Here is an 18,025-nt window from a genome sequence, read left to right on the forward strand (position 1 = left end):
TTTATTTATTTAACGAACAAGAAAAACGGATTTGAAAGCATGAACAGATGTTAATGAACGAATAACTAGAAAAGGTGGAAACACAGTCTTGTGATTGGCAACCAGAGTGCAGCTTGTCCTACATTCTGTGGTTGCTATGGATAACACTACAATATTCCGTGGCACTACTCCCCTATAGCTATGGCAGCGGGCTGGGGGGGCAGCAGGCTGGGGGGGCAGCGGGCTGGGGAGGAAGCCGTCCTCCATGCTGACTGTTTCTGCTAGCTGAGCGCTAGTGACTTTCTCTTTCCGGTCTGCATTGTTCTCCTCTCTCTCAGGACTTCCGCTGTCGAGTTCTGGCACCACAGTGCGCATGCGTGCTCAGGATACTCGTCTCCTAGCAACCAGCTGCGCGACTGTAAGCAACGAAATCATGGTGAGTACCGGCGGCGGAGCGCTGTGCTCCCGGTAACGAGTCGGTTTACGGTCGGTGCAGGCGGCCCGGTAACACGGGCGGTGCCGGTGATGGGGCTGTGGGCGACATGGCTGCATGTGCCCATATTAAGCCGTGTGTTACTTCGGGTCTGAGCCCAGTCTTCCCACTACGTGAGGCTTTAGTCAGGGAATGCTGGGACTTGTAGTGTGCTGGCCCTTTATAGTACAGAGTGTTAGTAAACCCTCCTATTCACTGCTGTTAGTTCTGTCTCTTTTCTATGTATTGTAACGTTGTTGTCGCCACCGGCAACGGAGCGTTGTAATGGGACGTATGGGGCTAACGGAGAACGTACGGGGTCAGTCCTAAAATTGTCCTATAATATAGACCAGACATCCGGGATGAAGGTTGTGATGGCGGCACGGACGTTCCTCCGCTGTATAGCCCCTCTTTATCCATCAGAAGCAATAGGTGGTGTTGGTTTTTTGGGGGGGGCAGGGGGTGGACTAGTTGTAGTTTTAGATTACCACATTTACCATACAATGAAGGGCTGCACTGGTAGTGGCGACAGCGGCTCAGTGGTTAGCACGGCGGCTCAGTGGTTAGCACAGTGGCTCAGTGGTTAGCACGGTGGCTCAGTGGTTAGCACTTTTCCCTTGCAGTGCTTGGTTCAAATCCCACCTTGGACAACATCTGCAAGGAGTTTGTATGTTCTCCCCATGTTTGTGTGGGTTTCCTCTGGGTTCTCTTGTTTCCTCCCACATTCCAAAGACATACTAATAGAGAATCTAGATTGTGAGCCCCAATGGGACAGCGATGATGATGTATGTAAAGGGCTGCAGAATATATGATAGTGCTATATAAGTGAGTACAATAATTTTTTTCAAAAATGTGCGTTGAACTGGTGAAAACAAAATGCAATTCAGTTATTGCGGTTTTTTGTTTGTGTTTTTTTTTTTTTTTAAGGTTTTTTTTGTATATTTTTCATTGTGCAGTAAAAATATCACGGTTTATTTCCGGTGAGTACAAGTAGTGAAAATAACTAATGAAAAGAGACAGAGCCCATGTAAATCAGCGGGCCCCCTCTCCTTCCAGTTCCGTTTACCTGTTTTGTTTGTTTGTTGGAACAGACGCTTGGAAAACTTTAGCATTCTGCAAGCTAATTTCGCTTGCAAAATGCTAAAAAAGCCGCAAAAAAAAAAACGGAAAAAAAACGCCAAAAAAAATGCGGATTTCTTGCAGAAAATTTCCGGTTTTCTTCAGGAAATTTCTGCAAGAAATCTGGACGTGTGCACATACCCTAAGCGACTTTACAACGATATCGCTAGCGATCCGTGACGTTGCAGCGTCCTGGATAGCGATATCGTTGTTTTTGACACGCAGCAGCGATCAGGATCCCGCTGTGAGATCGCTCGTCGTTGCTGAAAGTCCAGAACTTTATTTCGTCGCTGGATCTCCCGCTGACATCGCTGAATCGGTGTGTGTGACACAGATCCAGCGATGTCTTCACTGGTAACCAGGGTAAACATCGGGTTACTAAGTGCAGGGCCGCGCTTAGTAACCCGATGTTTACCCTGGTTACCATTGTAAAAGTAAAAAAAAAAACCACATACTCACATTCCGGTGGCCGGCGTCCGCTTCCCTGCACTCCTCCTGCATCCTGTGTAAGTGCCGGCCGTAAAGCAGAGCGGTGACGTCACCGCTCTGCTCTGTGGGAGATGCCGGAGATGTTCGGCGCTGACACAGGATGCAGGAGGAGTGCAGGGAAGCGGACGCCGGGCACCAGAATGTGAGTATGTGGTTTTTTTTTACTTTTACAATGGTAACCAGGGTAAACATCGGGTTACTAAGCGTGGCCCTGCGCTTAGTAACTCGATGTTTACCCTGGTTACCCGGAGACTTCGGCATCGTTGGTTGCTGGAGAGCCGTCTGTGTGACAGCTCTTCAGCGACCACACAACGACTAAACAGCGACCGGCATCGTTGTCTGTATCGCTGCAGCGTCGCTTAGTGTGAAGGTACCTTTAGCCACCTTAGGGTACAGTCACATTAAGCGACGCTGCAACGATACAGACAACGATGCCGATCGCTGCAGCGTCGCTGTTTAGTCGTTGTGTGGTCGCTGAAGAGCTGTCACACAGACGGCTCTCCAGCAACCAACGATGCCGAAGTCTCCGGGTAACCAGGGTAAACATCGAGTTACTAAGCGCAGGGCCGCGCTTAGTAACCCGATGTTTACCCTGGTTACCAGTGTAAATGTAAAAAAAAACAAACAGTACATACTTACATTCCGGTGTCTGTCCCCCGGCCTCAGCTTCCCTGCACTGTCTCAGCGCCGGCCGGCCGTAAAGCAGAGCGGTGACGTCACCGCTGTGCTTTACGGCCGGCCGGCGCTCACAGTCAGTGCGGGAAGCTGACGGCGAGGGGACAGACACCGGAATGTAAGTATGTACTGTTTTTTTTTTTTTTTACATTTACAATGGTAACCAGGGTAAACATCGGGTTACTAAGCGCGGCCCTGCGCTTAGTAACCCGATGTTTACCATGGTTACCAGTGAAGACATCACTGGATCGGTGTCACACACACCGATTCAGCGATGTCAGCGGGTGATCCAGCGACGAAATAAGGTGCTGGCCTTCTAGCTCCGACCAACGACATCACAGCGGGATCCTGATCGCTGCTGCGTGTCAAACACAACAATATCGCTATCCAGGACGCTGCAACGTCACGGATCGCTATCGTTATCCTTGTTAAGTCGCTCAGTGTGAAGGTACCTTTAGGCTTCAGAAGCCATGTTCCATAAAAGTGTGGCCGAATGAACAGCTACGTGGTTTTCCCTATTGAAAATATTGGGACGTGTTTTGGTGGTTTTCATCACTCTGATTGTGGCGTGAATTCTCTTAAGAACGTCAGTGTGAATGAATCCATAATGCAAGTATTAAAGTACATGATCCTACCACCAGTGGCATATATCCTGGTATATGTACATGTCCTTCATCCTGATATTTCTGGCCCTCATCCTGGCATATGTCCCCCATTCTGCCGCTGTTCTTTAATGTATAGAAAATGATAAAACCTTATACTGACCAGAGGCATACATAAAAGTCATGGGGCCCCATAGCAAAAATATAATGCACTCTCCATAGTTCTCCATATAGTATAATGCACATCCCATAGTCCTCCATATATAATATAGTATAATGCACAGCCCATATACTTCTCTATAGTATAATGTATCCCTCATAGTTCTACATACAGTATAATGCATCCCCCATAGTACGCCTTATAGTATAATGCACAGCCCATAGTCATACATGTAATATAATGCACAACCCAATGTCCTCCATATATTATAAATCACAGTCCATAGTCATACATGAAATGATGTAATATAATGCACAGCCCATAGTCATACATGTAATATAATGCACAGCTCATAGTCCTCCATACAGTATAATGCACTATAGTCCTCAATACCGCTTCATGCGCACCTCATAGTGATCCATGTAGTATGATTTACACCCATAGTCATCCATGTAGTATAATTCAGACCCCAAAGTCATCCATGTAGTATAATGCACACCCCATAGTCATCCATGTAGTATAATTTACACCCATAGTCATCCATGTAGTATAATTTACTCCCATAGTCATCCATGTATTATAATGCACACCCCATAGTCATCCATGTAGTATAATTTACACCCATAGTCATCCATGTAGTATAATTCTGACCCCATAGTCATCCATGTAGTATAATGCACACCCCATAGTCATCCATGTAGTATAATTTACACCCATAGTCATCCATGTAGTATAATTCAGACCCCATAGTCATCCATGTAGTATAATGCACACCCCATACTCATCCTTGTAGTATAATGCACACCCCATAGTCATCCATGTAGTATAATGCACACCCCATAGTCATCCATGTAGTATAATGCACACCCCATAGTCATCCATGTAGTATAATGCACACCCCATAGTCATCCATGTAGTATAATGCACACCCCATAGTCATCCATGTAGTATAATGCACACCCCATAGTCATCCATGTAGTATAATGCACACCCCATAGTCATCCTTGTATAATTCAGACCCCATAGTCATCCATGCAGTATGATGCTCAGCTCCAAGGCATACATGTAATATAATGCAGCTCATAGTCATTCAATTTGTAGGTAAGAACACCAGCACTCATTGAATCCTTGTGGCTAAAAGTTCTTTATTCCAAATTATATGGACATAATTCAGCGGTATGCAGATGTGACTGGGAAGAAAAAGGTGGAAGACAATCGTTTCATGTCTACCTGACTCTTCTATGGGTCTATTATGCTCCTTATTCCCCGCCACACCTGCATACCGCTAAATTATGTCCATATAATTTGGAATAAAGGACTTTTAGCTACAAGGATTCGATGAGTGTTGCTTTTCGGTTTCCTAAAAATTGCATACCTTGGTCTCCGCATGTACACCATCGTAATAATTCTTAAAATGTTGCTATAGTCTGTGACTATACAGCTTTGGCAAAAATGAAGAGACCACTGCACAGTTTTATAAAAATCAGCTTCTCTACATGTCTGACAGCCATTCCATTCCAGTATCAGTTGAATTCCAACCAGAGGACACCTCATTCTACTTAATGTGCTTCTGATTAGGTGATCACCTGAACCAAATCTTATTTAACGAAGGAAAGCATAAAAAACACTGCTGTGGTGTTCACAATCCTCTTGCAATAGGACAAGCTGGATGGCAAAACAAGTGCTAGTAATATCCCATAAGTAATAGGAATGAAACAATAACTTTTAACCATGCAAAGGAGTTGAAAAGAAAAGTCTTGAGTGAGGAAAAGAAGGTCTCAATTCTGGCTTTACTAGCAGAGGGACACAGTGAGCATCATGTTGCCTCCATCCTCAAAATTTCTGAGACAGCAGTCCATTACAACAAGGTCAAGCAGCAGACATTGGGGACAACAAAGCTACAGATCGGCAGAGGGCGAAAATGACTCTCCACTGACCGGGAAGACCGGTATCTTATTCGAATGTCACTCAGCAACCTCAGGATGACATCAAGTGACCTACAAAAGGAATGGCAAATTGCAGCTGGGGTGAAGGTCACGGCAAGAACAGCTCATAACAGGCTCCTAGAGGCAGGACTGAAGTCATGTAAAGCTCGAAAAAAGCCCTTCATCAATGAGAAGCAAAGGAGAGCCAGGCTGAAGTTTGCTAAAGACCATAAGAATTGGACCATAGAGGACTGGAGTAAGGTAATCTTCTCTGATTAGTCTAATTTTCAGCTTTGCCCAACACATGGTCATCTAATGGTTAGACAGAGACCTGGAGAGGCGTACAAGCCACAGTGTCTTGTACTCACTCTGAAATTTGGTGGAGGATCGGTGATGATCTGGGGATGCTTCAGCAAGGCTGGAATTGGGCAGGTTAATCTTTGTGAAGGTCGTATGAATCAAGCCGCATACAAGGTTATCCTGGAAAACCACTTGCTTCCTTCTGCTCAGGCAATGTTCCCCAACTCTGTGGATTGGCTTTTCCAGCAGGACAATGCGCCATGCCACACAGCTAGGTCAATCAAGGTGTGGATGAAGGATCACCATATCAAATCCCTGTCATGGCCAGCCCAATCTCCAGACCTGAACCCCATTGAAAAACCTCTGGAATGTAATCAAGAGGATGATGGATAGTCACAAGCCATCACACAGACAAAAACTGCTTACATTTTTGCGCCAGATGCAGTGTGAAAGACTGGTGGAAAGCATGCCAAGACGCATGAAAACTGTGATTAAAAATCATGGTTATTCCACAAAATATTGATTTCTGAACTCTTCCTGAGTTAAAACATTAGTATTGTTGTTTCTAAATGTTTATGAACTTGTTTTTTTTTTTTTTTTTTGCATTATTCGAGGTCTGCAAGCAATGCATTTTTTTGTTATTTTGACCATTTCTCCTTTTCAGAAAAAAAATTAAAAATTTATTGCTTGGAACTTCAGAGACAAGTTGTCAAAAGTTTATAGAATAAAAGAATATACATTTTACTCAAAAATGTACCTATAAAGAGAAAAATCAGATAAACTGAATATTTTGCAGTGGTCTCTTAATTTTTGCCAGAACTGTATATTTAAGCGTTAGAATACTGGTGCTTAAATACTTCTGCTTTTTATCATTCCCCCCCCCCCCCCCTAGTCATCGATACATTTTAGTGCATAGCCCATAGTCATATGTATACAGGGTGGGTCATTTATATGGATACACCCAAATAAAATGGGAATGGTTGGTGATATCAACTTCCTGTTTGTGGCACATTAGTATATGGGAGGGGGAAAACTTTTCAGGATGGGTGGTGACCATAGCGGCCATTTTGGATCCAACTTTATTTTTTCCAATGGGAAGAGGGTCATGTGACACATCAAACTTATTGAGAATTATTCCACTGGAGTCAGGAATCCATTAAATATTTGGGGATTCGTTTACCAGCGGACCCATCTATCCTATATACAGGTCCTTCTCAAAAAATTAGCATATAGTGTTAAATTTCATTATTTACCATAATGTAATGATTACAATTAAACTTTCATATATTATAGATTCATTATCCACCAACTGAAATTTGTCAGGTCTTTTATTGTTTTAATACTGATGATTTTGGCATACAACTCCTGATAACCCAAAAAACCTGTCTCAATAAATTAGCATATCAAGAAAAGGTTCTCTAAACGACCTATTACCCTAATCTTCTGAATCAACTAATTAACTCTAAACACATGCAAAAGATACCTGAGGCTTTTAAAAACTCCCTGCCTGGTTCATTACTCAAAACCCCCATCATGGGTAAGACTAGCGACCTGACAGATGTCAAGAAGGCCATCATTGACACCCTCAAGCAAGAGGGTAAGACCCAGAAAGAAATTTCTCAACAAATAGGCTGTTCCCAGAGTGCTGTATCAAGGCACCTCAATGGTAAGTCTGTTGGAAGGAAACAATGTGGCAGAAAACGCTGTACAACGAGAAGAGGTGACCGGACCATGAGGAAGATTGTGGAGAAGGACCGATTCCAGACCTTGGGGAACCTGAGGAAGCAGTGGACTGAGTCTGGTGTGGAAACATCCAGAGCCACCGTGCACAGGCATGTGCAGGAAATGGGCTACAGGTGCCGCATTCCCCAGGTAAAGCCACTTTTGAACCATAAACAGCGGCAGAAGCGCCTGACCTGGGCTACAGAGAAGCAGCACTGGACTGTTGCTAAGTGGTCCCAAGTACTTTTTTCTGATGAAAGCAAATTTTGCATGTCATTCGGAAATCAAGGTGCCAGAGTCTGGAGGAAGGCTGGGTAGAAGGAAATGCCAAAATGCCTGAAGTCCAGTGTCAAGTACCCACAGTCAGTGATGGTGTGCAGTGCCATGTCAGCTGCTGGTGTTGGTCCACTGTGTTTCATCAAGGGCAGGGTCAATGCAGCTAGCTATCAGGAGATTTTTGAGCACTTCATGCTTCCATCGGCTGAAATGCTTTATGGAGATGAAGATTTCATTTTTCAGCACGACCTGGCACCTGCTCACAGTGCCATAACCACTGGTAAATGGTTTACTGACCATGGTATTACTGTGCTCAATTGGCCTGCCAACTCTCCTGACCTGAACCCCATAGAGAATCTGTGGGATATTGTGAAGAGAAAGTTGAGAGACGCAAGACCCAACACTCTGGATGAGCTTAAGGCCGCTATTGAAGCATCCTGGGCCTCCATAACATCTCAGCAGTGTCACAGGCTGATTGCCTCCATGCCACGCCGCATTGAAGCAGTCATTTCTGCCAAAGGATTCCCGACCAAGTATTGAGTGCATAATTATACATTATTATTTGATGGTTTTTTTGTTTGTTATTAAAAAACACTTTTATTTGATTGGCCGGGTGAAATATGCTAATTTATTGAGACAGGTTTTTTGGGTTATCAGGAGTTGTATGCCAAAATCATCAGTATTAAAACAATAAAAGACCTGACAAATTTCAGTTGGTGGATAATGAATCTATAATATATGAAAGTTTAATTGTAATCATTACATTATGGTAAATAATGAAATTAAACACTATATGCTAATTTTTTGAGAAGGACCTGTAGAATTAATTACAAGCCACTAATTTCCTCCATAATTAGTCTACTTCATTCATGGAAACATTTCACACTATCTTTCTCTGGTAGATGTCATTTAATTAAAATGATAGTGTTCCCTAAATTATTATATGCCTTTCAGACCTTGCCCCTTCTTCTGTCGAAATCCGATCTCAGTCTGCTAAACTCAATATTCCGTAAATGTATCTGGGGAGTTGGAGGTAGAACACGTATAGGCCTTGTTAAGCTTCAGGCGAGGAAGGCAGAGGGTGGAATTAACTTCCCTGACATAGGCAGATATAACTTGGCGGCCAATTTTAGATGTGCCGTTGACTGGATAAGGGGTATTTCCCATTTCGCTAATATAGGCCTAGAACAACAAATATACCCTCATGTCTCATTATCGGCTCTGTTGCATTTGAACCGAGAGAGACTCCCGGCAGAGATACAGGAACACCCTTCATTATGGCAAACAATAATGACTTGGAGACGCTGTAGAAAACTTTGTAAAACACAGACGAGTCTGTCTCCATATCAACCATTTCTTGGTAACCCTGGATTCTTGAGAGGTACCGCACCTTTAGTCTACAAACACTTGGCCATCCAGGGATGTAAGCAGGTAATAGACTTATTGGATCTCAACTTTTCGGTGCTCTCTTTTGAAACAGCTTCACAGCGTTTTCCACTATTTGATAATAATCCATTTTTGTTCCTTCAGGCGAGGAGCCTGGTACAAAGGTGTGTACCGACTGACGAGATGGGGGAGAGGGGATCTAACCTGGATAGATTAATTAGAAATGCAAGATCGCAACCAGCTTTTATAAGCAGCATTTACTTGGTATTACTCAGGAAGGGATTGTGGAGGGGGAAGTCCACAGGATTAGCAAAATGGTCAAAAGACCTCCCGGGCCTTGGGGTGGAAGACTTCCTTGAAGCAACTGCACGCCAACGGAAAACTCTATCATATAGTAGTTATACTGACATGGCTCTTTTAATTCTACATAGGTCCTACGTTACACCCTATCTGCAGTCCAGGATGACTCCATCAACAGTTTATTTGTGCTCCAAATGCAAGAAACGCAGTACTGATATTTTTCACCACTTTTGGAGTTGTCCAAAAATTCAGGAGCTATGGGGTACTGTTCATTATGAACTACAGAGATTATGTGGAATTAGTTTTACACTTACACCACAGTGGGCCATTTTCAACATATTAGAAGAGGAGCATCATAACTTACCCAAACATATCAAAGCTACACTCAAAATATGGGCCTCGGCAACTAGGAAAAGCATTCTACAACAATGGCTTAGTCCCACAGTCCCATCGCTTTCTCTCATTCATTCTAAGATTGGGTTCTTGTTCAGAATGGAATGGATGGATGCATTGACTAACAAGGAAAAAATGTCGGGTAAATTCCTGACTACATGGTCTCTATTCATCCCGTCTCTTCCTTTAGAAACTAGGGAAAAGCTGAAACACCAATTTGAAAATACACAATGGGATCTGCTACAAATGATAAGTGGCAATGCACCAATTTCATAATGTTTTGTGGTTCTGTTGCGCATATGGGGATTGGGAAATGTTTTCTCTTTGGGGGGAGGATTTGGGGTGGGAAACAAGTTATGATAAAATAATTACTTTTGTCTGCATGTATTGTTATTCTTTAAATTTAATAAAAAGATTTAAAAAAAAAACTTATTGAGAATTTCACAAGAAAAACAATGGTGTGCTTGGTTTTAACATAATTTTATTCTTTCATGAGTTATTTACAAGTTTATGACCACTTACAAAATGTGTTCAAAGTGCTGCCCATTGTGTTGGATTGTCATTGCAATCCTCTTCTCCCTCTCTTGACACACTGATAGCAACACTGCAGAAGAAATGCTAGCACAGGCTTCCAGTATCCGTTGATTCAGATGCTTCGCATCTCGTATCTTCACAGCAAAGACAATTGCCTTCAGATGACTCCAAAGATAAAAGTCTAAGGGGGTCAGATCGGGAGACCTTGGTGGCCATTCAACTGGCCCATGACGACCAATCCACTTTCCAGGAAACTGTTCATGTAGGAATGCTCGGACCTGACACCCATAATGTGGTGCACCATCTTGCTGGAAAAACTCAGGGAACATGCCATCTTTAGTGCTTAAAGAGGGCAAAACATCATCATGTAGCAATTTCAGATATCCTGTGGCATTGAGGTTTCCATTGATGAAGAATGGCCCCACTATCTTTGTACCCCACATTTCACACCATACCATCAATTTTTGTGTTCCAACAGTCTTGGAGGGATCTATCCACTGTGGGTTAGTGTCAGACCAATAGCGGTGGTTTTGTTTGTTAACTTCACCATTCACAAAAATGTTTGCCTCATCACTTTACATAATGTTCTGTGTAAACTGAGGGTCCTGTTCCAATTTTTGTTTGCCCATTCTGCAAATTCAGCGTGCCGATCTGGGTCATCCTCGTTGAGATGCTGCAGCAGCTGGATTTTGTAAGGGTGCCATTTGTGAGTAGCTAATATCCGCCGAAGGGATGTTCAACTGATGCCGCTCTCCAGTGACATGCGGCGAGTGCTACGCTGTGGGCTCTTGCTGAACGAAGCAAGGACAGCCACTGATATTTCTTCATAAGGGACAGTTTTCTTGCTCCCACATTTTGGCAAATCCAACACTGAACCTGTTTCATGAAATTTGGCAAGCAGTTTGCTAACTGTAGCATGGGAGATGGGAGGTTTTGTAGGATGTCTTGCATTGAAATCTGCTGCAATGACCCGGGTACTGCATTCACCAGACATCAACACAATATCTATCCGCCCCTCATGTGTTAACCTCTGTGACATGTCAATGGCTGTAAACAATGAGAAACTTGTAAATAACTCATGAAAGAATAAAGTTACGTTAAAACCAAACACACCATTGTTTTTCTTGTGAAAGTCTCAATAAGTTTGATGTGTCACATGACCCTCTTCCCATTGAAAAAAATAAAGTTGGAACCAAAATGACAGACTTCAAAATGGCTGCCATGGTCACCACCCATCTTGAAAAGTTTTCCCCCCTCCCATATACTAATGTGCCACAAACAGGAATTTGATATCACCAACCATTCCCATTTTATTTAGGTGTATCCATATACATGGCGCACCCTGTTGTATAATGCACAGCCCATAGTTATATATATATATATATATATATATATATATATATATATATATATATATATATATATATATATATATATATATATATATATATATATAATATGATGCGCAGCCCATAGTCATCCATGTAGTAGTATGGCCACGTGCAGTGTGTACTCACTGATTAAAAAAACCTCGCCTTCTGTGCGCTCCCCGGCTGCACGGTGTCCTCTTCTGAAGCTGGCAGCTGACTTCAGCGTGCAAGCGACGGGAGCTCATGACATTACTTCCATGTGCCCCTAATTACGTGCCCTCCGATGACAGCTGATGGCCTCTGATTGGCCAGCAGGCTGTATTGTGACACGGACCTAATGGGTCTGTGTGCTGCAATACACTTCAGCTGAGGACGCACATCCAGCTGAAGTATTTGCTGGCGTTGGCGGGTTCCTCACTATGAGAGCCCGGTCGTTACGCCTACCATCCAGTGGCAATGAAGAAGGGATTATAGAGGACCTGTCACTTGCCATAAATCTAATATATAAAGCTGAATGTGTGTGTGTGTGTATGTATGTATGTATGTATGTATGTCCGGGATTGGCATCTGAACCGTAGCAGCTACAGCCACAAAATTTTGCACAGTCACACGTCTGGACCCCGAGAGCGTCATAGGCTATGTTGTGAGGTGAAATTTTAACCCCGCGCTTTCCAATTCACCAAACAATTTTGCCCCTATCTACATAATGGGGAAAAAGTGAAAGGAAAAGTGTTGGAGGCGTCTCAGCTACAGGCACAAAATTTTGCACAGTCACACGTCTGGACCCTGAGAGCGTCAAAGCTATATTGTGAGGTGAAATTTTAACCCCGCGCTTTCCAAGTCACCAAACAATTTTGCCCCTATCTACATAATGGGGAAAAAATGAAAGGAAAAGTGTTGGAGGCAAATTAACAGCTGCCAGATGTGAACAAGGGGGACTTAAAGAATGACAGCGATGGCACCAAAGAGTATATACTGTACAGTTGCTAAGGTGGGGCCCCAACATGGGATAATCACACCACCACGGGGATATGAACACACACACAAAATGCGCCACACACTACCACGTGCTCGAACACATATACCACCCTCAGTGCACATTTCACCACACATACACCAACCTCGCCACATAAAAGTAGAAACACAAAAGTCGCCGCTCAAAACTCGCCACGCGCAAAACTCTCCACATGCAAAACTCGCCACACGTGCAAAACTCGCCACACGCAAAACTTGCACACGCAGAAAAATTGCCACACGCAGAAAAATTGCCACATGCACAAAAGTTGCAACACATGCAAAAGTTGCCTCACACAAAACTTGCACATACTCAAAAGGCACCACACATAAAACTCGCCACGCGCAAAACTCGCCATGCGCAAAACTTGCTGCACACAACTTGCTACACTAACCTGTCACATGCAACTCGACACACAAAAAGTTGCTACACGCATGTCGCCACACAAAACTCATCTCACAAAAGTCCCTACATGCATGTCGCCACACGCAACTCAACACACACAACTTGACACACGAAACTCGCCCTAAAACACACACAAGTCTGGTATCCTTCAAAAATAAAAATCTGATTAATAAGCAGACAAACTACAAGAGCAACAAATGTACCATATAGGAATCCGGCAGCTGTCAGTCACATGACCAGTCTATTATGTGTATGTGTGAGCTAATATATACTGCCAGGGGGTGGGCTTACTGTTGGCTGGGGATTTATCAGGCTGCCATTTTAGCTTACAAATACTGAGGTAAAAATACTGACCAAATAACGTGTGAACGAGGGCTAATACAGGAGGAGATGGCATACAGCTATATACTATATACAGGAGATGACACACAGGTATATACTATTTACAGGGGAGATGACACACAGGTATATACTATATACAGGAGGAGATGACACACAGATATATACTATATACAGGAGAGATGACACACAGGTATATACTATATAGAGGAGGAGATGACATACAGGTACATACTACATACAGGAGGAGATGACATACAGGTATATACTATATACAGGAGGAGATGACACACAGGTATATACTATATACAGGAGCAGATTACCTACAGGTATATAGTATATACAGGAGGAGATGACACAGGTATATGCTATGTATAGGAGGAGATGACATACAGGTATATACTATATACAGGAGATGACACACAGATATATACTATATATAGGTGAGATGACACACAGGTATATACTATATACAGGAGATTACATACAGGTATATCTAATATATAAAGCTGAATGTGTGTATGTATGTATGTGTGTATGTCCGGGATTGGCATCTGTACCGTCGCAGCTACAGCCACAAAATTTTGCACAGTCACACGTCTGGACCCCGAGAGCGTCATAGGCTATGTTGTGAGGTGAAATTTTAACCCCGCGCGTTCCAATTCACCAAACAATTTTGCTCCTATCTACATAATGGGGAAAAAGTGAAGGGAAAAGTGTTGGAGGAAAATTGACAGCTGCCAGATGTGAACAATGAGGACTTAAAGAATGAGAGCGATGGCGACAAAGAGTATATACCGTACAGTTGCTAAGGTGGGGCCCCGACATGGGATACTCACCACACACGGGGATATGAACACAAACACAAAATGCGCCACACACTACCACGTGCTTGAACACATATACCACCCTCAGCACACATTTCACCACACACACACACCAACCTCGCCACATAAAAGTCGAAACACAAAAGTCACCACTCAAAACTCGCTACATGCAAAACTCGCCATATGCAAAACTAGGCTCACGCAAAACTCGCCACACGTGCAAAACTCACCTCATGGAAAACTCACCTCATGCAAAACTTGCACACACAGAAAAATTGCCACATGTACAAAAGTTGCACCACATGCAAAAGTTGCCTCACACAAAACTTGCACATACTCAAAATGCACCACACATAAAACTCGCCACGCGCAAAACTCGCCATGCACAAATCTTGCTGCACACAACTTGCTACACTAACCTGTCACATGCAACTCAACACACAAAATGTTGCTACACGCATGTCGCCACACAAAACTCATCTCACAAAAGTCGCTACATGCATGTCGCCACACGCAACTCAACACACACAACTTGACACATAAAACTCGCCCTAAAACACACACAAGTCTGGTATTGTCCTTCAAAAATAAAAATCTGATTAATAAGCAAACTACAAGAGCAACAAATGTACCATATAGGAAATACGGCAGCTGTCAGTCACATGACCTGTCTATTATGTGTATGTGTGAGCTAATATATACTGCCAGGGGGGAGGGCTTCCTGTTGGCTGGGGATTTATCAGGCTGCCAATAGCAACCAATCACAGCTCAGCTTCTATTTTGCTACAGTTAATTAACCTGAGCTCTGATTGGTTAATATAGGCAACAAAGACATTCTCAGTATAACAAAGCTAATATATGTTGTGAAATGCTTCTATTTGCTTAGTTTTTGCCTTTTAATAATTACATTTCTATCTATTTGTTTTGTGGTTTTTGTGTGCAGAATAAATTTTTGTTAACACATTCTATTTTGCTAACAGCAGTCATTAACCCGGGCGAAGCCGGGTAGTACAGCTAGTACATATATATTTTTTTTACTTTGTGAAAATGCTGCTGTTTTCCTTTGTTGTTGCCCCTCTCCATTCCTGAGATATTTTCCCTCTATATAAGTATAGTCTTTTTACTAAATGGACGCGTTCCTCAACTCTTCCTTGTGGAATACAGAACAGTCAGTCCGATGGCGTATTTTTTTCCGGTATCTACTCGATCCGTACAGCTGTTGTACTGCCTTGATTGATGTGGATGATTCACTGTGATCTGTGGATGACGCATAGGCCAATTACTGCTAATGATAGCTTATACATTTTAAAGCATGAAGTCTCTAGATGATACTTACTAGCTGTGCGGAGTCGGGGTGGAGGGACACGGCATCGACTCCGCACAGCTAGTAAGTATCATCTAGAGACTTCATGCTTTAAAATGTATAAGCTATCATTAGCAGTAATTGGCCTATACAGGGTTCATTGCTCTCAAATTCAGGACTAACATTGGCCGCTTGGGTCCGGTAGTGGTCTATGATAGTAGTAGAGATATACCCCCCTTTTTTCAATTGGCACATGCACTTTAATATAGCATGAAGTTGCACAGAGTATTATTTGACATGAGGAGATGTTTATCAGCTCCAGAATATAGTATTACATATTAACACATTATAATACATATCTCTGTTCTAAGGTGTTTAATGGAGTCCTTAGCCATGTGTGTCTCATATCGGAGGTCACTAGATGTTTTTAAATAAAATTTATTTGGGTTTTGAATGTAAAAATAAATAAAAACTTTTTGATTGTAACTTAAAATTGTTTCAATCAGTGCTTATTCTGTTCACTTTATCACCTACAACCATGGGGTATTATAGTGTAACGGATGGATTATGTATTGCTTGTTTAGCACTTGAATAAGTATTGGATCATTGATTGATGATATTCAATTCTATAGTATTGTCCATGTTAGGCTCGCCTTGTGAGGTAGATACAATAAGCCTCAGGTCCGTAAGCCTCAGGTCCGGGTGGCCACATGATGCCAGGCGTCGGTGCGGGAAGGCATATGGGAAACCATGACTTGGCCCACTCGGGAATCTCAGGAGCAGCAGGTTTGATGAAGTGGAACCCATCAAGGATGGAAGCAAGTAAAGCACAGAAGGTGGAGGGCACCAAACATAGAGGACAAGAGTCTCAATCCCAATGTCTCAATGGGCCTTAAATAGGTCTAGAGAGATGTTGTCATTAATCCACGCCAGGCAACTTGCAAAACCCGACTTGGAGCACAACAGTGGGCAATGGACCCAGGGGAAGGACGCAGAGCCCGAGATACCAGGACAGGTGTTTAACAGATGGAGAGAGACAAGTACAGTGATCATCCAGCCCCGGCAGCCCTGCACAGATTGAAAGCACACACGACTCCCTCTCCATTTGAATGGCAATTGGTGGGATTCAGATCAGTCAGATCTTTAGCGATCCACTACCCATCTTGTGGATTAGTTAGTGATGACTTGTAGTAATTGGAATACCGTACTAATCCTTCCTGTTCCTGGAGTTGTAATGTACAAAGGCCCTTTAAATTACTTGGAGATGACTTTGGGAATAGTGCTGCAGATTTCAGTTCTTACAGTCATAAAATTCTTGGACTGGCTAATATTCCAAGCCGAGGTCAATACAGGTTGAATGTATTCCACAGGATGTCTGGGGTTATAGCCTGAATTTCTCACTGTATCTTCTCTCGGGATGCCAGTAATGTTCGTGGTTTGTTACTGTACACCCGACCCTGCAAATGGCCCCTAGGAAAATATCTAGCTGACATTTTCGGACATCCTCCATGCCTATCCAGTAATGTTCCTGTATGTTCCAGCTTATGCACCAATGACAGAATACACTTTTTGGACAGCAGATTTCGACCTCTACACTCCTTTAGAAACTCATTCTGGCACCTCTTTAAGGACTCAGTTTTCCCAATGAAAACCCTCTCCTCCAAGCTGTATCAGTACATTGCTAACAAATGAAGAAGGAAATCGGCAGGAGTGAAATGCAGTCACCAGACATAAGCTACTGGCACGTAGGAAGCATCTCTTGTAGTGGAGACGTCCGGCAGGGCGACCTGTAGTCCAGACCACTCGGCGTGAGCATGTTTCTGGTTGCTGAGGTTCATTGCACGATCACTTCTTATGAACCAAAGAATGTAGAGTGCAAATTTCAGTACGTTGTCCGTCTCTTCCAGTGTCGGACTGGGGTGGCTAGGGCCCACCAGTGGAACTGACTCCAGGGGCCCACTCTACATTTCAATGCTCAGGCTAGGTTCACCTTTGTGTTGTAGTATGTGTTAGGAGGCTCAGCAGTAAGTTTCATCATATTCACTAGTACAGGTACAACATGCTGCACATTGTTTTCTGCAAAAAAAAAGGACACTATCGGAAACAACAAAGACCTGATTACTGTATTTAATTGGTTCTCTCCATCGCCATTTTTGTCTATTTTTGACAGATCCATTTCTTTAAGGCTATGGTCACACTATGGCTATGTGCACATGTTGCGGATTTGCCTCTGGAATTTTCTGTGCGGATTCTGCATCTCTTGGCAGAAAACGCAGGTCAAAATCTGCGCGTTTTTCTTGCAGATTTTACGCATTTTGAGCCCTGCGCATTTCTATAATGGAATGGGTGCAGAAACGCACAAAGAATTGACATGGTCCTTTTTTTAATCCCCTGCGGATTCCCTGTGGATTTTTCCGCACCATTAGCACAGCAC

General features: G+C 43.1%; 1 protein-coding gene across 5 annotated transcripts in view; it reads left to right on the plus strand.

Moving 5' to 3' along the window:
* The first annotated feature begins 297 nt into the window (after positions 1-297).
* Positions 298-18,025, plus strand: part of DNAL1 (dynein axonemal light chain 1) — a 46,838-nt gene continuing 29,110 nt past the window's right edge. For 4 of the 5 annotated variants that reach the window (XR_013215475.1, XM_077261422.1, XM_077261441.1 and 1 more), the window contains exon 1: positions 298-415. Coding sequence is in view for 3 of the 5 variants with exons in the window: in XM_077261422.1 (XP_077117537.1) it covers positions 353-415 (63 nt within the window). In the remaining 2 variants the exon portion in view is untranslated. Of the gene's footprint in view, positions 416-516; positions 586-18,025 lie in introns of those variants that run through there. The other variant, XM_077261448.1, reaches the window with a different exon arrangement.

Source organism: Ranitomeya variabilis, chromosome 1 (genome assembly GCF_051348905.1).
Source record: "Ranitomeya variabilis isolate aRanVar5 chromosome 1, aRanVar5.hap1, whole genome shotgun sequence".
In the NCBI taxonomy this organism is placed as follows: domain Eukaryota; kingdom Metazoa; phylum Chordata; class Amphibia; order Anura; family Dendrobatidae; genus Ranitomeya; species Ranitomeya variabilis.